Source organism: Sinocyclocheilus anshuiensis, unplaced genomic scaffold (genome assembly GCF_001515605.1).
Source record: "Sinocyclocheilus anshuiensis isolate Anshui unplaced genomic scaffold, SAMN03320099.WGS_v1.1 scaffold1230, whole genome shotgun sequence".
In the NCBI taxonomy this organism is placed as follows: Eukaryota; Metazoa; Chordata; class Actinopteri; order Cypriniformes; family Cyprinidae; genus Sinocyclocheilus; species Sinocyclocheilus anshuiensis.
This window is the reverse complement of record NW_015558637.1, coordinates 957,579-983,412: the sequence shown is the minus strand read 5'-3', so window position 1 is coordinate 983,412 and position 25,834 is coordinate 957,579. Positions and strand designations below refer to the sequence as shown.

Below are 25,834 nucleotides of genomic sequence, written 5' to 3'. Positions count from 1 at the left end.
TCATGTACCATTCTTAATTTCTGCTTGTTTAGTACCCTGTTTCACTGGGAATTAGTCACATTGACTTTCAGTAGGAAACACTTTTCTGTCTGCATCAGCAGAACAATGCATATGTTGAAGAATTGTCAACATAATAAAAACTGGTTCTACATTCCCAACAATATTCACCGTGCCATAGAAATATGAGCTATACATAGGTCCATTAGAGAAAGAGACGAATGAAAAAATTTACACCTTTGCTCATTTACATTTATTCTGATTTAAGAGCGAGTGAGGTGTTTATGAAAGTGGTGAAAATTTGTGTTCTCCTGTCTTCAGGTGAGAGTGCTGTGAAAATAAAAAGACAGAACGAAGGGCAAAAGAAGAAAGATAGTGAAGGGTAGAGCAAGGTAGCGCAAGACAGAAGTGTCCGTGCTGTGACGTCAGCCCTGTTACTGTGATAAATCAGTGCCTTGGCTCCATGTTTAGAGTGATTATGCAGAGTGCCATCATGCGAATGTGCTGGCCTTTATTCCTTCACCCCATACATATACTTCTCTTTCTCGCTCTCTCGGGTTTCTCAGTGATCCTGTGCAGGCCTCTACAAATAAGGATGGCCTAATGGCCCGGGGCAAGTGTAAGAGAGTTTTGAGCCAGTCGACGGAACTGTCAGTTTCCCTATCAGGCCAGTGCCGCGCTGTCACTGCACATTACATTTGTTGAGCTTCTACATGTGTTTTTATGCCTTGTAAACTTAAACATTTGGATTTCTGACATGTTTTACACATTGTTGGTGTGAATTCTGCTAATTTAAATATGTTATTTAGCAAGTGAGGATCTTGGAAGCATCCTTTGAAAATGGGTAGAAACTTATATATTTTTATAAATTTATTTATTTATAAGGTGTTTTCTTCCATGAGAAATGTATTAATTTATTTGCTGTATTAATTTATTAGTTTTTTTTGTTGTTGTTACAAAAAAATTAAAATATGTTTAATGAAAAATGTAAATATATTCTGGTGCATATTAAAATATGTGACTAAAATAACTATTTGTTTAATTGTGGGGATAAAAGTAAAAATCTGACTCAGCCAACCCAGTCCAAAATAATAATAATAATTATTATTATTATTATTATTATTATTATTATTATTATTATTATTATTATTATTATTATTATTATTGGCTGTTTAAACATGCAGGTCTGGCTTCATAATTTAATGCGATACAGCGTTATTTAGTATTATTAATACATTATTATAGTGTTTATTCATATTTTAAATTAACTTTTATTTTAGTATTTTCATTTTTTGTGTTTTATTGGTTTTGTATAATTCTGTTTTGCTTTTTATTTTGGTTTTAGTTGTAGCATTTTGAAAATACATTTATCTGCTGTCATACTGGAATGTTTTGTCACAAAAAATATTTGAATGAAAAACATATATATTCTGATACATATTAAAATATGTGGCTAAAAATAGCATAGCTATTTATTTAATTGTGGGGGTGCCAGTATAAATGTTGGCAGTGCAAGTAAAAATCTGACCGGAAAAAAAAAAAAAAAAAAATCTTAATACTGAGCCCTGTTGTGGGTGTTGGAAGTCTACAGAGAGTTGACTCAGGTGTGTGGATTTATTTATTTCATTAAGTTGCCCGTTCGTTAATTATTTGGTCGACCTTGTCATCTCTCCCTGTGTAGATACGGCCCTATGTAGCAGCAGTGGCAGTGCTGAGAGAGAGACAGGGAGTCCCAGGTGGGGTTCTGAATCCCTAGAGCAGAGTGATGGAGCCATCCCAGCCACATAGCCTCGGAGTTGGGCTACGGTCATCAGGAGCTCATGTGATGGTGACATGCAAGATGGTGAGTGAGCCTGTTACTATAGCAACCCCAGGCTCTCAGAGCGTGCTTCCATTTCACCCAGTGTGGGAGAGAATGATGGAGAGAGAACATTGAAGAGAAGGCTGCCAGGAGCTATAGGGAGTTTCGGAAGGGTCTGGAGAGCAGAGAAGGAAAGAGCGATGCTCTGGTGTTACTAAGATGACTTCCTGGGGTGGGCATTTGGAGATGAGGTGTGGGCAACTAAAGTTAATATAAGAGGAAATAAAATTCAGTTGAAGAAAATTGTTAAGTTTGCCATGAAAAATGATTTTACCATTACCAAATTGGTGAAGCACTACTGTTGCAGTCCAAATTATTCACTCAAATACTCACCTATCACTTTGTTTTAAAAACTGGACTGGATTTGTTGGTCTAGAGGTAACAGGGCTCAACAGTATGTGGGGCCCTATGAAATCCATTTTATTTTTTTTTCCCAAATTCCATTTTATTTTTTTCCAAATTCCAAATGTTTCCATTTTAATTTATCTGGATTCCATTTTTTTCCTGTTTCAATTTTTCTAGACTCTTGTTTTAATGGTTAAATAAAAAATATGAATAAAAACACGTCTAATTAATCGAAATCATGAAACTTGTGCAATTTATAATGACAATTTATTAAATGTTTAACAAAAATTACTTTTTTAAGGTTCTATGAAATACATTTTTTCCCTCAAATTCGGTTTTATTTTTTACCAAATTCAGCGTTTTCCATTAACTTTCTGTATTCCATTTTAATGGTTTCATTAAATTTTAATAATCAAAAGCACTTCAAATTAATTGATTTTATATATAAAAAAATTATATTATGGGCTTTTTTTCAGAAATACTGTGTTGTGTATCTACATTTTTCTGGTAAATTATGTTTCTGGTAAATATTAATAATTATTAAAAAATAATTTCATTAGTAGTAGTAGTACTATCATTATATTAAGTAATATATTTCTGTCACAGTTTCTTCAAGTTAAACCGAACTTTTATTTTGACAGGTTGCTGGGAGGACCTTAAAGTTTCAGTTTGTATATGATGTGATGGTAGTTTTTCTAAAAAGAAACAAATGCTCATGTAGTGACTCTCAGGGTAGTTCTAGATATTATGTTTATGTGTTTATGTACTCATAAAATGAGGCGGCAAAGGCTGAAAACACCGTGACCTACAATGACCTACTTTGGATTTATTCATCCAAAATTTGGCAAATTCCGTGACATTCCGCTTTATACGGTAAATTTCATTTTTAAATTTCATTTCATTTCTGCATCGCAGAAATCATTGGGCCCTAAATAAGGATGGCCCGATGGTTCAGGACCATTGTGAGAGAGTTTTGGAACTTTAGTATCAGTGCTGCTTTGCCACTGAAAATCGTACATTCGTTGATGAAGTACAGCCATTTTATACCTTACAAACCTTGCAAAAATGTGGTCTTCTACAATATCGTTGCAAATTCTGCTGATTTGTCACATAGACAATGTTACCTAACTGGCTAACATAGATAAGCTTTTGTCGAAATTGCAAAAGTGACCCTGTGATAATTTTGAACGCTTCAGTATGAATTGCATTCTGTATGTCATTGTTTTACATTAAAAGTGTGTTTGTGAATTTGTCAAGTTACATTGAAGCTGTATGATTTTTAGCTTTTTATAAATATTCCTTTTTTAAGAAAAAAGTTTTTAAATGTAATAATTTAATGATTCATTGAGGTGCAGGTGGAAATGTTGGCATTGGAAGTTAAAATGGGAAAACTACTTTAAAAACGACAGAAAATAATCCATAACATTGAGCCCTGGATAAGGTTTTTACTTTGACTATGGGGAGTCTTATGTTTAAATCCAGTTTTCCTGTATTAATTTGCATACTTATCTTCGTTGAAGGAAAACTTTATATTAAACTATGCTTAGTAGGTTTTAAAACAACCACACGGGCCGAATTGAAATGCTTGGACTGAGCTGTCATTATGCAGCGCTGACTGTCGACACTTGCATAGCCAATAATCAATTGGGAAAAATGTACAAGCTAAAGCTAAAACTGTAATTTAATTGATTTTCTATTGGGTGGTAAATAAGCCCGTCCGTAGCCACGCCCCTGAAGTGAAGGCCAAGGAGGGCTGGAGAGAAAGTTGAATGAGAAAGGAGGGAAACAGAAAAGAGGACGGACAGAGATGAATACGTCCACCTGCAAAACAGTGCAACAAGCTGACAGGTTCGCATGAGGGAGGAGACCTCCAAAGAAACACTGCAGCATTGGCTGTCAGATAAACACAGCTTTTCTTCTGCTCTCCTCTGTTCATGTCCATCCCTCTCTGCTGCTTCACTCGCTCACGTTGATTCTGATGGCACTGCACTGAGAGAGACATGGTGTCTGTCTCCACGGTGACAGGTATCCATGGAGACATCCATCAGTTAGTATGTGTCAGCGTTTCCATGGGGATGTGGATCTGGGGGTGTTTGTCAGCGAGTTGTGCGTCGCACTCTTATCATGTTTGTCATAGATGCTGTTTATCTGTGTATGTATTAGTCATGGTGTCACTCAGGGTGTGGGGTGCAGCCTTATGGCCTTCTAAGACTGTGACCAAAGTGTGTGTGTGTGGGTTCAAAAACTTTAAAACCTTTCTATTCTGGTTTAATGTGCAGTGGACACTACAAGTACTCAAGTAAAGTCACATTTATTTATCTAGTGCTTTACACAATACTGTAATAAACAGGAAAATAAGAGAATCCATAGCTATGTTTCCATCCAGAGTTGCGAATTTAACTTTTGTGCAAAACTGGAATATCACATGAAACATTTGCAAATAAAGCACCGTATCCATCCATTGAGATGAAGAGAAAAAAACGTTAAATTTCTGATAAACTGGGGCCAAATTCAGAATGACAAAAACATAATTTCAGATGCTGTGCAATAAGATTGATCCGCTGGTTAGTCCAGTTATGCCGTCCCATCACACAAAATCACGTGAATATTTTGATGTGCATTGAGGAGCTTACTTGGTCATTTTATTTCCATCATAGTTTATGTTTTCTTATTGGATAAAAAATGTATCCGCCTGAATTGAGTGTGTAAGTTTTTTTACCCACACAGTTTTGGGAATTTATGTACATCTTAGCTTTTCCTTTCAACATTTTGTTATGCGATATCCCAAAATGAACATAAAAATTGGTGGATGGAAACATAACTTATGACGCAAATTTAAATTCTGGTCTAAAAAAAAAAGACAATAGTGTCATTATTCAACTCAAGTCAGTTTAGTGTTGATTCAGTTCAATGTGGCAAATTTGGAACCCTGTTTGGAAACAATCATTGGTTTTGAATTTCCTGTTTGCTAGTGGTGAAATTACAAACTTAACTCTCGAAGGGATAGTTCTCCCAAAAAAGTCTGACATCATTTACTCACCCTGTGTTTCAAACTGTTTCTTCCATAAAATGAAGCCAGTGGGGTCCAAAACAACATTGGACTCTGATGACTTTCGTTGTATAATATAGACAAAAACATTCTTGAAAATGTCTTTTCTGTTTTACAGAAGAAAGAAAGGGAAAGACATGAGGGTTAGTAAATGATAGCAGAATTTTCATTTTTGGGTGAACTATTTGGTTAAACTCTAATGAATGATGGCTCATATAAATAAACTCACCAACATGTTTATACAGAAAACAGAATCAAGCACACACACTTACACAAGTGCCAGCAGAAGCATTGATTTCACAAGAGGATGCATCCACACCCCACTGACCGAGACATACAGAGTCTGCATGGTTCTAGCCCGCAGAGCCACATGAAATCACAGGAGCGAGAGGAATGAGAAAGAGAGAGAGGTGGTCAAAAGTGCTGAAGTAAGTTTTCACAGAAGGCCCTGGAAACACGGATCGCTGAGATGAGCTGGCAAGGCTGCGGCTGCACCGCCACTGCAACAGTGTGATAGTTTACATGCTTCTGTAAATGGCTGAGAGACACTCTGATTAATGGCTGCTGCGCTGCTCCCCTCCCAGCCAAACAGGAATCAAGTGTATCAACACTTTTAGCACTGCAAAGTGCCAATTAATTGTTTGCCATAAGCACGTGTATATATGTCTCACAACCTAGGGGTGTTTCGCTTCACAAATGCTCTTTTATTGCAGAGATAGTCAAGTGGAGAAAAACTTTGGCTGCATTACCCCAGCAACAGCATAGAGTAAACTAGAATAGGAAAGTTCGGCAAGACTAACAAAGTCTCGCCTGAAAGTTTAAAAAGCCTTGAGGACTGAACGTTGTTTAGGCCTCAATTTTTTTAATGAAAGATAGATAGATAGATTTTTTTTAATGTGTTTTGTTTTATTTTCTTAAAAAGGAACTAAATGCATTCGTGTCAGCTGCAAAAAAAAAAAAAGATGAATTGCCAATATTTTACCTTATTGCCTTACATATTTTGAATTATTTGCATAATATCTACATAAAATATAATTTTGTTGCATCAGCGTTTTCTGGGGCAGAACTAGCCTTAAGGTAAAATTGTGAGTTTCATGATTTAGAAAATACAGCGTACTGAATCAGAGTAGCCTAAGCAACTGTAGCTTGAAAGCTTTTGGAAATACTGTCAGAAATTTTCAATGGAAGTCTGTGGGATATTTTATCATTCACTAGTAAAACTAGTGAACAGGTTGAAGGACTGTGCCCAGTTTAGTGGCTATAGCTCTGTTACATGAGGAGTGAGCAATAATAATTGGCTTACAGTTCACTTTGTCATATATACTACACATTCTAGCAGTAAGATCTAGTTTTTGAATGAACCCCACAATAGATTAGTTTAAATCAGTAATCCTTTAGATAAACTTAAAGACTGGGAATACTGTTTAAAAGGAAGAGTTCACCCAAAAATGAAAATTCTGTCATCGTATTTGTGTGAATGATCTCTTTAGTTGCACAAGGCTTTAAATTGTTCTCCATTACTAAGACCTTACTTTGGCACTGACTTAAACTACTGTATGCGTTTACACAAAAGTTTGGGGTCAGTTTTTTTATTAGTTATTTGCATAATATATTATGCAAATTTCCTATATTATGCAAATATCTTTGCATAATATGAGAAGTCTCACCAAAGCTGCATTAATTTGATCAAAAATAAAACAAAAACAGTCATATTGTGAAATATTAATATTAATATTATTATTATTTCAGCAGCCATTACCTTAATGTCACATGATTCTTTAGAAATCATTCTAATATTCTGATTTCTTATTATTATCAGTGTTAAACAGTTGTGCTGCTTAATGTTTTTTTGTAGAAACCAGGACACATTTTTTCTGGATTTTTTGAATGAATAGAATAGAAATCTGTTGTAACATTTTAAATATCTGTCACTTTTGATCAATTGAATGTGTCCTTGCTCAATAAATACGTTCTGTCATGAAATTCTAGATGGCGTAGGCCGAAACTCTAACTCAGTCTGATATAATCATATCATTACTCATGGTACAGCTGATTGGTTTCTGTCACATTAGCAGCCAATGAGCTTGCTGCTCAACATTCATCATACTTGGCTAGTGTTTGCTGTAGCATTTGCAGCACGCTTCAGAAACCCTCCACCTTCCCCAGCTCCACCTGTATAGATCTGTGACGGGGTAATTCATGTATGCTATATGGAGGTTATTTCATATATGTTATATGTGCATTGCCTGTGTATTGCCATCACAGCAGCATGTTTACTTATCTTAATAAGTGTCCTCATACACAGAGGCCAGACACCAACCCTCCAGTTGCATCCTAACGAGGAGAAATAAAAATGCAGTCAGTCAGACAGGAAGTATCAGTAGTCTCAGAGAGGAATTGTTAGTGTGAGTAAATCAGGAAGGAGTGTTTGTATGCATGTGTGAGAGAGTGCTGTGTACATGTGCTTATGATCTTAGAGTGTCTGTGTGAACTTAACATCTGATTGGATGAGGATCACAGAATACTTACGACTTGTTTAACCATGCACACTCGAGGTTTCAAAGTGCCCCGCAGGTGTGAGTTGTTTACACATCTGCATATGTGCGTACTGTCATACAGTCCCACACGTCATCTTTCATCCTGATCCGTAACATCACTGTACAAAGCCCCGCTGCGGCTGAGCGCTAAAACTTTATGACACATGCGAGAGGAGGATCTCTTCTCTACCATCAACAGCCCCATCATTCCCAATCACATCCCATCAGATCTCATCCAGCCCCGCAGTCTCTCACAGACCACACGAATACGGCCGCACACAGATCATGTCCTTGGCAGACGGCAGCGTTAACTCTGGCGTGTAAAAATAAAGTGTGAAAGTAAAATGGAAGTCGGGATTAATTTGCTGCGATACGTGATGTGACCTGTACGGAGGTGGGCTGGTGTCGTCCCCTGCTCGCCCCTCTCGACTCGCTTAGCCATGGGTAGAATATTGACTGCCACTATCGATTTACCTGTACAAACATTCAGCCTCAAACCCCACGTAGAATATTTCAATAACCTGGGGGGCTTCTCTCCCCCAAGCCTACACATAAATCAGCCACTACACAGCAATCACAAAACAGGCGAGATAGCATACTATTAGTCATGTCTCTGACCGCTGGAGCCGGCCGCATTGTGCGAGCTGCGTGCATGTGTGTGGAGGAGTGTGTGTGGGACGTGGGCACGTGACGTCAAAACCTCATTCATTGGTTCAAGTCTTGCACTTGGCTTAAGGTGAACGTGATTTCACCAAGTGCAAAATGTTCCTAGATCAACATCCTTGTTGATCCTGGAACAGCATTCCAAACAACCAATCAGAATTGAGGGACAAGTTTACAGGAAATGTCAGTTTTAGCCTTGCAACCACAGTTAGGTGCTTCTAAACCCTTGTTATTCAACCATCGTTTCCCTCTGATTTTAGGGATGAATTATGGGTAGGGTTAGGTTTAGGTTTACGTTTTGGACAATAATGTCGATCCAGGATCAACAAAAAATGTTGATCCAGGAACATGTCTAGCAGTTAGTGAGGCCAGCAGGGGGTGCTCACCCTGTGGTCTGTGTGGGTCCTAACGCCCCAGTGTAGTGACGGGGACACTATACTGACAAAAAGCACCGTCTTTCGGATGAGATGTTAAACCGAGGTCCTGACTCTCTGTGGTCATTAAAAATCCCAGGATGTCCTTCGAAAAAGAGTAGGGGTGTAACCCCGGCATCTTGGCCAAATTCGCCCATTGGCCTCTGACCATCATGGTCTTCTAACCATCCCCATATCTACTGATTGGCTTCATCACTCTGTCTCCTCTCCACCAATAAGCTGGTGTGTGGTGGGCGTTCTGGCGCAATATGGCTGCTGTCGCATCATCCAGGTGGATGCTGCACACTGGTGGTGGTTGAGGAGATTCCCCCCTTCTATGTAAAGCGCTATATAAATGTAAGGAATTATTATTAATTATTATTATTATTATGTCTGTCTTGGCAAAATCACGTCGACCCTTGGGTTAAACAGCTGTATTGTTTGCAGATGGCTAAAAATTTCTTAAATGTTTTTTTTTTTAATGTTTGGAGTCAAGAGAGGATGCAATTATGAACGTGATAATATTGACATTTATTTTGCATTTAAATTCTTTTAGCATGTTCCTCTGAATCATAGCAATGGATAATTTATTGCATTTATTTATATTTTATGCATTTTAATACAATTTTAAATGGTGCGTTTAAGAGTGTTGTCAAGTTAGTTTGTAAGCTTGTCTTACAAACTATTGGGTAAAGTTCAAGCCTGATGCATGTTACATATATTTTTTTAATTATTTAAATAACTTTGAAGTCTGTCAGACCCTAAACAAACAGTTGGGTAGAAGCAACTTGAAAGTATTCAAGTATTATACACAAGTAAAGCCTTCTTCATTTAAACAGACAGCTTGAGAAAATGAGAGCCTTTTGGTTCGATATGTTATAGCTGGTCTTTTTTTAAGTGGGTGAGTGTCATAACGTTGCACAACGAGCACATTTATTTATGTAAAAGTCTTGGCTCAGTGCATCTCTCAGGCTGTTTTACTTGGATTCAGCATGGCAGTTTGAAATCCCAGGACCAGAACAATAATGGGAGACAAGATGGGGATGAAAATGAGGCTGAGCACACACTTCTTACAGCAAAGATCGGAGGAATTTGTAACCTAAGGCATGCAGAAAGACTGCAGCTCCTCTTTGAGGTTACCGAATTGATAAATAATGGAGAGAAAAGTTAAAAACGAGTTGTAACACAGACCCTATTGTGGTTGAGTACTGACGGATGCACTTTTGCTGGCCATAGTGAAGCAACAGAATAAAAAACCATGTCAGCCACTCTCCCATGTGACTGCCTAAAAATAAAACATCGCTACGCGTCACATTACATTAGCACAACAGAGCTTAATTTTTCCTAGAAATAGATAGGCTATAAACACTGGATAAAATATTTATTTAGCAATGCTGTTCTTGATATGAACTTGGTATTAAGGCATACCAAGTTTCAAAGATAAATGTTTACTGTTTATTTTTATTTATTTTTCAGGCAGAACCAAAAAATAAAAAAAATCACCTGCATCCTGAGCTTGCGAGCTGGACTGAGACATTTGATTTCTAGAAAAACAGGCACGCGATGCATCAAGTATTGAGGGACATTTTTGGATATACAAAAATGCTGATATTGTGAAACATTGTATCAATAAAAAAGACTATTATGCTTTTGACCATTACTTAACTTCACTAAAAATTGCATTATTTTAATAAGCCCAATCTAGCTCACTAATACTGAATCTATTAACTTCACACTTGGGGATGGATGTGTTTTAATTAAGACTTGTGCGTGTCCATCCATCAGTGTGCACACTGACTTAACCTGTTGACAGTAAGCTTTTATTATTATTTTTTTTCTTTTATTCTTTCATATAATAAAATAAACAGTTAAAAAGCATCAGATTCACAAACATACTCACCCGTTACAAAGTTCAATCATTATTTACACAGAGATGAGTTCCTTTCGGTCATCTTGAGTGACAGGCAGTGTGAACTTTCTGTCTGCCAGTAAAGGACATCAGGCACATTTACTCCAGGAGCAGATCTGGGGGGGGGAAATCCTGCGGGGGTTTTGTGCTCTGTAATTTTTGGTCAGAAAATTGACCTGTAGATTAGTATCGAGGATGTGCAAGTGCCACTAGAAACTCCACTCGCACCAAAGAGTCTAGGTCCTCAAGTCCCTGCTTTTTTCATTTCTATATTATTAGCACCATGAAGACATTCATGCAGACTCAGTATGCTTTTCATTCTCAATTTGATAATTAATGAAAGATTTACGTGCATGCTTTGACATTAAGATACCATAGACATAGTTTTATATTATTATAATTTGAAATGTCAATTCTAATTTTGTAGGTTGTCTAAGCACTTTGGCAGTGCTCTGATATCTCTAATCGGTGTCTTTATTAATAAAGTGTTAAATTAGTTTTATAAGTCATGCCAGGGTCATCATGTCTTCGTAATTACAATTACATACTAAAACCATCAGATGGCATTTAACTAACTTCTATTTTGGAATTACCACTCTATGCGAAGACAGTAAATGCCTGCCATTTCAAATAAATCCATCCTTATGCTGAGTAGAGATTTAAGTATGTATGGTTTTACTTTTCCATAATGTTTGCATAATCAGAGTCGTTCCCCAATGGTGGCGGCTGCTCTAGAGTTTGTGTAGAGTTTATGTTAGCTTGCTCACTGTCTGTGCTGATGATAAGGTACTTAGCCGACTGCTGAGCCTAGTTAACGCACTGTACAGCTCTGTGTGAGGAATGTATGGCCCAGTTATTGGATTTAGTTACATTTCATTAACATCATGGCAACGCTGAGGATCAGCAGCGTTTTGAGTTACTTGCACCATTGATCTCAGCTTTTCACACCAAGGTAACTTGATTGTCAGATATTTTTAGATATTTTGCTCACTGAACGCCAGAGGCTATTCTATATATTATCATGCCTGTTTCCAATGATTCACAAACATTTTATTGATGCTTGTTCTGTAAAAACTCCACTTTTCCTAGCTGCAGTACTCTTGTCTCGGCTGAAGTAGTGCAGCCACACAATGTGTTAGCCACTAAAATTAATTGTCACAATTTTATTACAGGGGAAACAATAACATCTCAACATACACGTTGTTGTGCCAGTGCATCTGTCAATGGCAATCTGCCCGACCAATAATTACCATTTTTCATCATAGGTCCACATGTTTTGTTGTATAACAGCAGATGAATGGGTTATCTCTGGGGTTTTGCTTACACGGCAGAATCCCTTATTTTGCGGCCCCCCTTGCCTGTGGCGTACCACCTCAAACATCTCCCTCTAAAAGGAATAAACACAGTTGCTGGACTGAACTCTGAAGTAAAAATAGAATAGGCGTTTTTTTTTTCTTTCTCTGCATCAGCTGGCAGACATGCAGGGGGGAGTATGTTCACGTTTACGCTGCTTCTCTCGCCACAGTATGTGTATTGTTCGTGATGGGATCTTAAATGTAATGCTGAAGTATCACCTCTCTATTACAGCTGATATAATAGAAGGTTGTGTAGCTCAATCAAAGAGGCCCCCAGAATCCATGCTAGTGTCTGGTCCTAAAATTGGACTTTCCCTCAGGAGGAAGCAGCGCTCTGCAACCGCTCCGTGTGGCTGTGTACAGTATCCGTACTAAAAGTAAGACACGTGTGTGGGTGAGTATTATCGTTGAGAGGTGAAAGGTGTCATGTTTTTCCCTTTCACACCTTAAAGCATTGGTTCTCAACCTTTTGGACTCGAAGGCCTTTTATGTAGTATAATATTAACAGTACTATAACACACACACACATATACATATATACCCAAGTGAAATATCAATATACTAAAATGTATTTGAGATACATTTATTTCGTGCTAAGTATACTACAAATACATTTACATATTTATGTACTTATAAAAAATACCCTGCAGTTGTACTTTTGGTAAACTAAACTGGTATAATTAAAGTCTGCTAAATTGGAACAACTAATTTTGTGCTTAATGCACTTTAATTGTGTGGAAGTAGTGCTGAAGTCCAACTAAAGATTTACTGAAGTATATTTGATTGTGCTAAAGTGGAACTATTGGAAGTATACTTCAGGTGCATTTTTAATAGCTTGCATTTAAACACCGATATTATTCAAAGATCATACAATCCTCATCCATTAAAACACATTTTAGGCTTAATATTAAGAAATGTGCATTGTGCACAAGTAGTACTCCAAATAAAGTTTAATTACAATTTTTATATCAGTAAGTCTCGAGCAATATGTCATTATGTTAATAGATTTGAACTATGAAATAAATTTATTTTAAATATGTACTTTTTTACTAGGCTATATATTTATTAAAGACAATACATCCCATTTTGGTGTCTGCATCGAATTAACTTTACAAAAGTGATTTTATATACATAGAAAGCATATTACATATAGGTAAAAAGGTTTCAAATAAATTTTGTGAAAATAAAATCAAAATATGGGTCAAATAATGTTCCATAGTCATTTACCATAACATATATTTCTTAAAGAAATAATAAAAAAAAGATTAAAATGAAACAACATGCTTATTCTGACCTGTACTTGTTAAAATATACAAACAAAAATGTTTTCATTCTAAATTTTTGTATATTTTAAATGCAATTTACTTGATGACAAATGGGTTAAAACCTGGTTTGAAGGATAGTGGCCAAGATTGGAAAAGATTTAAAATTAAAATTAGCTAGTTTTGGGCTGCTGCATTGTGATCCAGTTCAATCTTTTAATGTAATCTAATGCTTCTTATTCTAAATATGCCAAAAAATTAGGGGAAATGTTAGGGGGAAAAATTAATGTTACATTTTAGATGTAATTAAGTTAAATAATAATACATTACTTTAAATTATTGTTATAGTTATCTTTCTTGGTGTGAACAGGCCTCAGCGGATTATAGAAAGTCTAACCAACAACATCAGACGCTGCACTGTTCTCCACCATTGACTCCCTTCCCATGGCCTCAATGGATGGTAAAACTGTTGTAGTAGAAGTAGTAGGACATCCAGGTATTTTTCAACAACTGTTTAATGCATAATGTTTACTGCATATTTGAAAAAAATACATGTTTGTTCACAAGAACAGTTCACTTAAAATATTTGTTCAAAAACACCCCTAGTAAAAAAAGTAATATATTTAAAATACATTTATTTCATAATAAGTTCAAATCTGTTTACATATTTACTGACATATCTCTCAAGACAATGCACATTTCTATAACCTAAACTGTGTTTTAATGTCACTAGTGATGAGGATTGTATGATCTTTGAATAATATCGGTCTTTAAATGCAAGATATTTAAAGTGTACCTGAAGTATACTTGCAATAGTTCCACTTTAGCACAATCAAATATACTTCAGTAAATCTTTAGTTGGACTTCTTCTGCAAAAGTGCATTAAGTACAAAATTAGTTGCGCCAATTTAATCTACTCTTAATATACCAGTTTAGTATACTAAAAGTACAATTGCACTGTATTTTTATTAAGTACATACATATGTAAATGTGTTTGTAGTATACTTAGCAAGAAATAAATGTATTTCAAATACATTTTAGTATGTTTATTTTTCACTAGGGACTGATTGGTTCATTACCGAAATGTTCACACTTCATCTTTAATGAAATGTATGCAGTGCAGATTTTGATCCACCAGTAGCTTAAATTCTAAATGTGTGTGCATTTGTGTGTGAAAAGCACTATGGGATAGAGGTACTGTATGAAAAGGATATCACCTTTGAGAGAAAGTTTGGTGAAAGGTAACCATGGTAACTGTGCTAAGATTTGAAACCGAGAGTGAGACTGAGATCCTCCAGGATGCTGATGCAGGACACAGGCTAAAGGGTTAATATGTTTCAGTGCAGCAGGTTAACCTTTCATCGGGCTTATTTACACACCAACTGGACACAGACAGGAGTGTGAGAGAGGGTGCTGGAAAGGGAGAGAGGATAAAGGCAATCAGCGGGGTTTAACATGGGTATGGACAGAGACACAAAGCATGTGATAAAGGGCTCAAGGTGGGTTGAGAATTCGAGTGCGTGTGAGCCAGTGACCATAACAGGATCACGGCGTCTCACGTGTGCACCTCAAACACATTTTGTGCAAAGGGAGCCAACCATTCAAACCACATTTCCCAACAGGCTCACAGCTGACTCAATTTCCTGTCATCACTGTCATTTTGGACTCCATTTCCCATCAACATCACAGCAGATGCCATCTCCCATTACAGCCATTTAATTGGCAGTTGGCACTCTGAGCTAATTGTAGCTCTTGTCAATCATGCATGAAGATGACACAACACAGATAGATAAAATAAGGTGACCGTAATTTCCAGGATGATGTTTTAATAATTACTTCATGGTGGGCGCTCTTGCCCTTTTCTTTTGGCTCACAAAATGCAACGTTCCGAACGAGTGTGATGAGATTCTGCAAACATCAGGGACTGAGCCCATGATCCATTTTAAACATCAGACGCAACCTGGTTAAGTCACGCTGTTAAATGCATAACCTTGCAAATGCAGGTACAGTGTGTTTCCCATTTGCCCTCATTGAACTGGTATGTTTGCTAGAAGTGTATATAATACAAAACCTTATTATCATGAAATCAGTATAATGTAAACAACATTACAATGTTATATTATAAAATAAATCTGTATCTCTAAATCCTGCCTGGGTATATTCCAGTAAAAAAAAAACCTATGCCATAATTTATTTAAAATACATTTATTTAATTCTAAGTATACTTCAAATACTTAAGTATTCTTATATAAACATATTCATTGACTTATTGACTGATATAAAATTGCAATTAAACTTTATTTGGAGTACTATTTGTGCACAATGCACATTTCTTAATATTAAGCCTAAAATGTGTTTTAATGTCACTACTGGTAAGGATTGTATGATCTTTGAATAATATCAGTCTTTAAATGCAGGATCTTTAAAGTGCACCTGAAGTATACTTGCAATAGTTCCACTTTAGCACAATCAAATATACTTCAGTAAATCTTTAGTTGGACTTCAGCACTACTTCCACACAATGAAAGTGCATTAAGCACAAAATTAGTTGTTCCAATTTAGCAGACTTTAATTATACCAGTTTAGTTTACCAAAAGTACAACTGCAGGGTATTTTTTATTAAGTACATAAATATGTAAATGTATTTTTATAGTATACTTAGCATGAAATAAATGTATTTCAAATACATTTTAGCATATTTGGGGTATTTACAGCAGGATTCCTGCTACACACATATTTATAAAGTGGGTTTCATTAATGAATCAGATTCTGTTTTTATTTAGTTATTTTAGGTTTGTTGAAGTCATACAACAGCTCTGTGAGAGAAAAAGGGCTAAATTGAAATCACTATTTACTGAATCTTCTCCTCCAGTAAGCTGTTAAACTGAGAACCACAGCGACTGGAGTCAAGAACCAGATCAGTCTGAAATGTGAATGAATCATTTAGACCAGTTTCGTGAAACAGATTCAAAATAAAGATTTGTTCTTAAATTTCTATATATAGTGTATAGTTATATAGTATATATAGTTAAATGGACCACTTTTATGACACTTTTGTAAGTTGTTAATCAAAAACAGCAATTTATAAGGCAGTGCAAGCTTGAATTGAAGGCCCCCTGTTTTATATTATTTCCAGATATTTCCAGTATTTCTGCTGTAATTATGATAACACTGCTTGTTTTCAAACTTTTTTATTAAATCAATGTAATATATTTAATTAACCACAATTTATTTTGTGATTGCAGTAGTTATGGTCTGTAATCTGAAACTGTATGTGCATCAAAAGGAATATTCATCTTGTTTTTTTTTTTTTTACATGTGATTTATTATTATTATACTAAACAAATTTAATTATATTAATTTAAATACTTCTAAATAATTCTGTGGCCCCCGGCTGCCTGGTTAAGAACCACTGCCATAAGGTAATAACTGCAGGCCCTTTTTTTTACTGTGTGGATGCTTTCGGAAACTTGACAGCTTCAGTTTCATTGTCAGTTTTCATTTACATTTGATCATTAATATTTCCCACACTGTTGTTTTCTTCTATTGAACTTGTGGAAAAGGCAGCACATAAGGTCCGGGATGCTGAAAACACATTTGGGGCTATAATAGCCCAACAGTCGGGACTGTGGTTACCCACCTGGTTACCAGCAGATGCAGTATGGAAGAAGAGAGGCTGGTATTGCTGCAGGTAGCTGTGACTGTATTAGTGATGCTTGAGTTGCAGTGTTTATAGAAGAAGGCCTGGGGCATGGCTTCCTGTTACATGACAGCTCTACAAATGGCTTTTGCCCAGAACAGCATGCTAATGCTTACAGTAAAACACTGGTTATGGTCACAGTCAAGCAGCAGCAGGGGACATCACATTTGTTCCCCTGACTGGAGTGTGTGTGTTTTTGAGCCGGGGGTTCATCACCTTGTATTTGTGCTTATTAAAGAAAGTGGGTGAACATTTTCAGGCAGAACTCATCATTCATTAATTCAGTTCACATTTATATTTTGTCTAAATTTAGGATAAATATTAAAACCACACATACATATATTCCACAGAATCCAGGTGGCCATAGAAACAGGAAATGTGTGAAGCCAAAATGTTTTTATAGAAAATATTTCTTAATAAACTGAATAACTAAGTGACCCTACTTCATTAAACAATATAATGTGCATTATAGCTCAATCTGGTTTTGTTTTTAAAAGTGCAGTTGGTCATGTGTAGTCTAAGCCTCTACAAAAGTTTTTTTATTGTTTTTATGTCATTAAGAATGACAAACTTGGCATTTCTTGAAAAATCCCCCTCAGGGGAAAGGATCTTGCATCTTTAGAGCGCATAAGAATGCATTTGCAAAGAGTGAAAAATGGCTTAACAGGTGAAGACAGGTGCAGACTTAATGTTCTTTTCACTTCCATCCATATGCATGCAAAATGTTAGAAGATGGAAAGAAGTTTTGTCTAAGTTTGGTGAACCCTTGACTAAAATGCTTAATCATATGGTGAAAGACATTTGACTAACAGACCGCTTGACTCAACAATACAATATGGAGTAAATGATAGGCCTAGATTTCAACTATTTCAATTATTCTACTTTTATTATTCAAAAGAAAAGCCATAGAGTGACATCATCTGTGGCAGATATATGTTGCAGGGTCTGAAGTAAGTTTTTAAAGTTTAATGTGACCTTTAAAAATTAACAAAAAATAACATGTAATAACACAAATTTATGTGCATACACACTTTGTCTGGCGGAAATTTTGTCTGATAACATTCCCAGTGCACATAAATAAATATACTTGTACGTGATTATTAGTAAACGAGACCCAGTGTGTTTACAGACCTGCTTGTATGTGTGTGTTAGTATCGTCATTGACTGTTCAAACTCATTTTATCGGCATACACACACACACACACACATATACACACACACACACACACACACACACACACACACACACACACACACACACACACACACACACACAAACATCAGTTCAGTTATCTCTTTTCTCTCTATCACTACCTGTTTTATATTAATTCCCTTGTGTTGTCTTGCCTGCATCTCTCCCATCTTTCTTGTGCACTTGTTGTTTTTGATGCACCTATGTTGTCGTTCTCCTCCTTCTATCTCTCTGTCTGTTTCATATTCATCTCTTTCTATTAAGCCTTCCTCATGCATCTCTCTCTGGGAGAAATGATTAATATTAATGTTTCTCCCACTCCTCTCTTTCCTCACCCTCTATCTCATCCTCTTCACATTTCCCTCTCTCTATATCTGTTCCTTACTGTCTGTCTCTCATTCACATTTCACTTGGATCTCTCCCTCTGTCTCAGTAGTCATCTATTAGTGTGGATGATTCTCTTCTATCCCTGCAGCTATACAGTCATCTATCAGTTTAATAATCTCTCCATCCTTCTGCCTTCTGCCCTGTTCTCTCTCTCTCTCTCCATCTTCTGTCTCTCCTCCTCTCTTATTTTTCACTGCGTCGAGTGTAAAATCATGTGTTAAATGAACATGCATGTCAGAGTATGATAATTAGGGCCATCATCGTTAGTAATGGCCTGTGTCTCATTGGATACCCTTATATAAGGTTACTGGAGTCTAAATAACCTGAGAGAGCTAAGCCCCCTTGCATGGGGTTCAGGTTGAATTAGCCATCCATCAACCGAAGCACATTGCACCAGTTAAGGCTGCTCTAAGATCCCATGAGCCTCAAGTCTATGGGCGAGTATGGACATAAAGATTAGTACCATAGTTCACACTTGCAGTATTATTGTAGAAATGCACAAGGGAGCTAAGTACATGAATCTGGTAAAGGTGAGTGTAGCCAAAGTCCCTTTAAACGGGTGGTTGATTGCGATTTCACTTTTTTAACATTAGTTAGTGTGTAATGTTGCATTTTGAGCATAAACAATATCTGCAAAGTTACGAAGCTGAAAGTTCAATGCAAATGGAGATACCGTCTTTTAAAATTCTGGCAGCTTAATGCCTACAAAAACGGCTGGTAGGGACTACAACGAGTTACTTCCCGGGTTCGTGACGTAACAAACCCAGATAAACCCCGCCAAATCTGTTCATATATGAATCGCGATTCTGTCTTCTAATGATTCTAATGGATTCACAAGTTTCAAAATCAATGTTCAAAAGCAGCGGTTCTCAATACTGTTCTTCGCGTTCCCCTGCTCTGCACACGCTCTGCATCTCTCTCTCTGCATCTCTCTCTCTCTGCATCTCTCTCTCTCTCTATTCATATTTGAAATCACCAATGAAATCTGACAACAACTGTATCATAAATGTTATTTATTTTTCTCAAATATCGTTAAAAAAAGGTTATTTCTCACGCTATATCATACAGTGCGCATGCGCAGTCCAAAAGCGCACGTCTCAGAATGCTGACTGATCAGCGTGTTTCTCAGAGAAGGGACAGAGCGGTGTGGAATAAAGGTAAATTATGTGAAAAATAATGCTTTTTTTTTTTAAACGAAGCATTAACACATGTTAGACTGCACCCCATAAACACAATCAAGCCTAGAAAAAAACCAGTGAACCACCCCTTTAAGGCAGATCATGTCACTCGGCGGCCATCTTTGAAACGCCTCTCGGGCATGCAAGTGCAGCTCCTATCTCTTTGAATGGGGAAACATTAAATTCTCCAAAACTGGTCGCCAAGCTTATGATTCAATTTCATATTTGAAATCACCAATGAAATCTGACAACAACTGTATCATAAATGTTATTTATTTTTCTCAAATATCGTTAAAAAAAGGTTATTTCTCACGCTATATCATACAGTGCGCATGCGCAGTCCAAAAGCGCACGTCTCAGAACGCTGACTGTTTCTATAGCAACCGGGACTTCTAACGGCAGTTGCAGTGATGCGCTGACTTTACAGATTAGCGATTGGCTCTCTTTCAGAAGGCGGGGCTTCGTTCGATAGAGCGGCCATATTGAGCATTGCCTTTTCCCCCTTTCAAAACTATACAAGTGACACGTCTTGGGTATTCTATAGTCTTTGGTGTAGCTAGATCTGCTTTGTGTATTGCGTAAAGCCAGGATCCAGAATTGTGGCAGAAAGCTGATTTTGGACCTTGCATACAGCAGTTCATTTGAAGTCTAGGATGTTGTTTTAAGTGTCTGTTGTTCATATAACACATGAATACCTATCAAGAGGATAATTAACATGCAAAGAGAGACAAGAATCTGAGGGCATTACCAATGTACAGTAGTTGAGTTTTCCAGACGAGAGACTGCATATGTAACATCATTAGTCTTTGCATCCCAAAAAACTATTTTTGTCCCTTTCAACTTGATGCATTAATTTTCTTCAACATTCACTTGATTGCAAGTTGTTATTGTGTGGCATTTTAGCTATTATGTGAACCTGAAATATTTCACTCTATGAGAGTAACAAAACATGGCTTTCTTCTTTGTTTCTCATTTGCAGTAAAACATGCATTCATCACCGAGAGGCCTATCAAATAAGAGGACCTGTTAAGGCAAAGACAACACAACTTATGTAATTGTATCTGTATGAAAAAATAAACAAGGACAAAACACGCCACCAACCAAGGAGACCGAATATTTCCACTGAAAAATGCAGAAGTGACATCCATTGCGGGAGGAATCTACAACAGTTAAAGAGACAGTACTGGAGACATTGGATGAATCAGCCTACCATCATCTTTGGAACACAGGAAGGGTCATGACCCAGTTGCCATGCGCATCACCACGGTGACCAGCCTTCCTAGTCCCTCCCCCCTCCTCCTCTTATTGGTTCAGCTGCTGTTGTGGCTCATCCTCCCAGGCCAAGAGGCAGTCGGAGCCGCCTCCACCTGTCCCGCGCTGTGCAGTTGTTCTAATCAAGCTAGTCGAGTGATCTGTACAAAACGAAACTTAGAAGAGGTGCCCGAAAGTATATCAAACAACACACGATACCTCAACTTACAAGAGAACTCAATACAGGTAAATACTGACTACAACATTCTTTCCGATCCAGCTTTGGGAGAGGATGTTTATGTTTGTTTGTTTCTTAGATTTATTGAGTGTCGGTTTCACTAATGTTGCTTGTTCACTGAGTTGCGTTAACACAAATGGCTCAGCCTTGCTCAAATATTGAGGTTTTAGTGTGAAGTCAGGTGTTAATATGACCTACTTTGAGTGTGAAGGTTTAGATTTATTCTCAAGATGAAAAAGATAACAGCAAATACACTGTTTACCCCGACAGTGAAAGTTTTAACCAAAAACAAGCCTATTAAAAATGAAGAATAATAATAATGCTTTTCATCAAGCCTCCAATTATGCATAAAAATTCTGATTTGGTTTGTTGTGTCCTCGAGCCCCACTTGAAATGATTAAAAATCTAAAAATGTTTTAATACCTGAAGGCATCCTAGATTCTTTGGCTTCTTTCTCTCCCATAGCATTATAACACAAGAGTGCAGCTCTGACAGATTCCACCCTTCTCTTCAACACCCCCAACCCAGTGTGTTTCACACCCTCCTCCCCTCCCCTGCTCTATATACAGAGGGGATTGTGGCAGTAGGCCAGGAGGAAGCTTCTCGCTGCCCAAGAAAAGCAGTTCTGGCTACATCCGATGCACAGAGACAAATTGTTTTAGAACCCATAGCATTTAGGATGTGTGAATATTCTCTAGTCTTTTCATTTATTCTTTCATCAGGTTTGAGCACATTCTAATAATATGACTTTTTCCACCATTACTGAGATTTACAGTTGCAAGCCATTTATGTGTGGCCTTTTTGCATTGGGTTTTGAAGGGACAGTTCACCCAAACATGAGCATTCTGTCATTACTTACTCACCTTCCTGTCGCTTAAAACCTGTATGCTGTTCTGTGGAAAATGAGAGCTTTTTGAGGAATCCTTATGCAGTGCTTTTTCCTTCCGTTCATAATATCAATTTCTTTTAAGATACAAAAACAAACAAACAGAAACACAATAAATGTATTCCATCTGTTGTTTTGAAGCCGTATGATAATAGTGTACGAGAACAGACGTAATATTTTTAATTCATTATTCACTTATATTTTCCTCTCTAAAATGGTCCAGTGACCCGTACCAGGTTTAACATAGACACTAAACAGCATTCGATTGTGTGTCAGAACTGAACATGGTTCAAATGCCAGTTCAAATGTGTCGAATTACATTTGAGTGCTATAGTGGAGGGTAAGATTTGCTGTGAACAGCAACTTTTATTCTGTTCCTTGCACAGAGTTGGCATATGGATTAATTTTACAGTGGTTTTCTGTTGTTTTTTGTCCTTTTTGGAGATGGAAAAAAATGGTCACTATGACCTGAAAAAAAAACCTGCTTGACGATTCTTCAAAAATTCCCCTTTTGTGTTTCACTGATTAAAAATAATAGCATACGGTTTTGGAACAACATGACGTTGAGTAAACAATGACAGTTTTTATTTTTGGGTGAACTATTCCTTTAATGTGTTTTTCTTCAAACATTAAGAGTGACTGATAACAACTTGCAGAACAACTTTTCTGTAAAGCACAACAGAAAATGAATGTACTTTCTTTGTCTATGACTTTATATTTTCTAAAATGTTCATCATTCACAGGAACAAACAGATCACACACAACTTTAATCCTAAACTTGTACCTGTAATTTTCTCACTTAGGTGATAAAATCAGACACATTCAAACATTTGCGGCACCTGGAGATCCTCCAGCTCTCCAAGAACCAGATTCGTCAGATAGAGGTGGGTGCTTTCAATGGCCTCCCAAACCTCAACACTCTGGAACTGTTCGACAACCGCCTCACGCTGGTGCCATCGCAAGCTTTTGAGTACCTCAGCAAGCTTCGGGAACTGTGGTTACGAAATAACCCCATTGAAACTTTACCAGGCTACGCATTTCACCGTGTCCCCTCGCTGCGGCGTCTTGACCTAGGCGAACTCAAGAAGCTGGATTATATATCTGACGCAGCCTTTGTTGGACTCATCAACCTGCGCTACCTGAACTTGGGTATGTGTGGCCTGAAGGACATCCCTAACTTGACTGCCCTAGTGCGACTGGAGGAGCTAGAGTTGTCTGGGAACCGTCTGGAAATCATCAGACCCGGATCCTTTCAAGGCCTGGAATCTTTGCGCAAACTATGGCTCATGCACTCTCAGATGTCGGTCATCGAGCGCAATGCTTTCGATGATCTCAAGAACCTAGAGGAGCTTAACCTATCCCACAATTCCCTGCACTCTTTGCCTCATGACCTTTTCACACCTCTGCAGAAGCTGGAGCGAGTGCACCTCAATCACAACCCATGGGTGTGCAACTGCGATGTGCTCTGGCTAAGCTGGTGGCTGAAAGAAACGGTGCCTAGCAACACAACTTGCTGTGCGCGGTGCCACGCACCACCCTACCTTAAGGGAAAGTACATAGGAGAGTTAGACCAGAGCCATTTCACCTGCTATGCCCCCGTCATTGTGGAGCCGCCCACTGACCTCAATGTGACCGAGGGCATGGCTGCTGAGCTCAAGTGTCGCACTGGTACCTCCATGACCTCTGTGAATTGGATCACTCCGAACGGGACCCTAATGACCCATGGCTCCTATAGGGTCAGGATTTCCGTTCTGCATGATGGTACACTGAATTTCACCAACGTAACTCTGCGTGACACCGGCCAGTACACCTGCATGGTGACCAACTCAGCTGGGAACACAACGGCAACCGCTGTCCTGAATGTGACCGCAGCAGACGTCAGTTTCAACTACACCTACTTCACCACGGTCACTGTAGAAACTGTGGAGTCTACGGGAGATGAAGAATCTGCATTGCGTGCCTTCACCGAGACCTTTATCCATATTCCCGGGCCTACACCTTCTGGGCACCTCTGGCATGAAGTTGTCCCCACTACTGCCTCTTCTCTCTCAATCCTTGGCTCATCATCTTCTCCCCGAGCAACCAAACCCACTTTCACTGTCCCCATTTCTGAGCCCAACTATCCCTCTGGACTAGATGATGTGATGAAGACCACCAAGATCATCATCGGTTGCTTCGTGGCCATTACCTTCATGGCTGCCGTCATGCTGGTGGTGTTTTACAAGCTGAGGAAGCAGCATCAGTTGCACAAACACCACGGGCCGGCACGAGCCATCGAGATCATTAATGTCGAAGATGAGATTGGAGCAGGAACGGGCATCCGTGGCAGCGGCATCTCAGGAGGATCCACGGTACCGCAAGGAGGCTCTGGCGGAGGCGGACAGAGCTTGCGTCTGCACCTACCCGAAATCATCAACCTCCAAGACCTTGCACGAGCAGAGCATCTCAACCATTACTACAAGGCCCATCACTTCAACAATAACATGATAGGTCTGGGCCTTGGCGGAGGCCTAAACAATAACAACAACCCTTCGCCCTGCTCCCAGGCCCAGAATACCCCCATCTCTTGCACACAGGTGCCAGTCTCTGTAAGTAGTACATCATGCTCCATGCCTTCTCCAATGCCTCTGCCGACCCTTGGCATCCACGGGTCACTGAAAGGCCTGATGGGTAAAGGGCAGAACCCACAGATTGAGCCGTTGCTTTTCAAGAGCGGCTCCAAGGAGAATGTCCAAGAAACCCAGATCTGAAGTTGAGAAAGAGAGTAAGGGAGAGAGGGAGAAAGGTAAATGTACAAATAAAAGATGGAGAAAGAGTATCAGGGAGACAGAAACAGATGAAGAGTATTGGCTGTTCATCCCCTATGGGTATGTTCTCAGGAGTAATGAGTAAGGCAGACCCAGCATTGTATGAAATATTACCTACACAAGAATACAATATACAGCTGTGAAATCACTACCAAGTAAATACACTGGCAAAGAGTGGGGGGAATTTCAAGAAGGAAGACAGGCAACCACTCAGCAGTTTAAAATCAGTCTTTACATTTCTCTGATCTGCACGTATGAAGGGGATCATCAGACATCAGCAAACAAAACCACACTTGCCAATACCTTATAAATCGATACGTTTTTGTGTAATGCAAGATTGATAATTATGTGCCAAACTTGCACCAAACTGTGCCAAAGCCAAATCTTTGCACACTACTCATGTGTACAGACACGTTTCAGAAGACAAAAAGATCTGCGCGTATACTGTACACCATCAAATACAGAACTCCATCAATAAAGCAAACATGCTACGAAAATCAAAACCATACACACCATTAGGTAGGAAGTGTATATAGAAATACATGAACAACCTTAAGTATTTATGGACAGTGGCTGAGAACGAAAAATCACATCTGAAAATGGTTTAGAGAACCGTAAAGCTCAGATAACAAAATGGATCATTACAATTTTGTAGAGGTTCGCAGTCCTAAGAAAGAAAGATGGATTAGTAGACCAGCACTGTGTAGAGGGCTTATGTTTCGTGATGATGATGGACTCAGATTCTCCCCTTTCTCGAAGGCTCTCACAGTTGAGAGGAAGAGAGGAAAATGAACAAGGACTTAA

At 38.1% G+C, this 25,834-nt stretch overlaps 1 protein-coding gene across 1 annotated transcript; it reads left to right on the top strand.

Moving 5' to 3' along the window:
- The first annotated feature begins 1,727 nt into the window (after positions 1–1,727).
- LOC107680881 (leucine-rich repeat-containing protein 4B-like) lies at positions 1,728–25,834 on the top strand. The gene is made up of 3 exons (XM_016476953.1): positions 1,728–1,840; positions 20,828–21,345; positions 23,027–25,834. Exons 2-3 carry the CDS (start codon positions 21,100–21,102, stop codon positions 24,971–24,973), a joined length of 2,193 nt encoding a protein of 730 aa, XP_016332439.1. The 5' UTR covers positions 1,728–1,840; positions 20,828–21,099; the 3' UTR covers positions 24,974–25,834.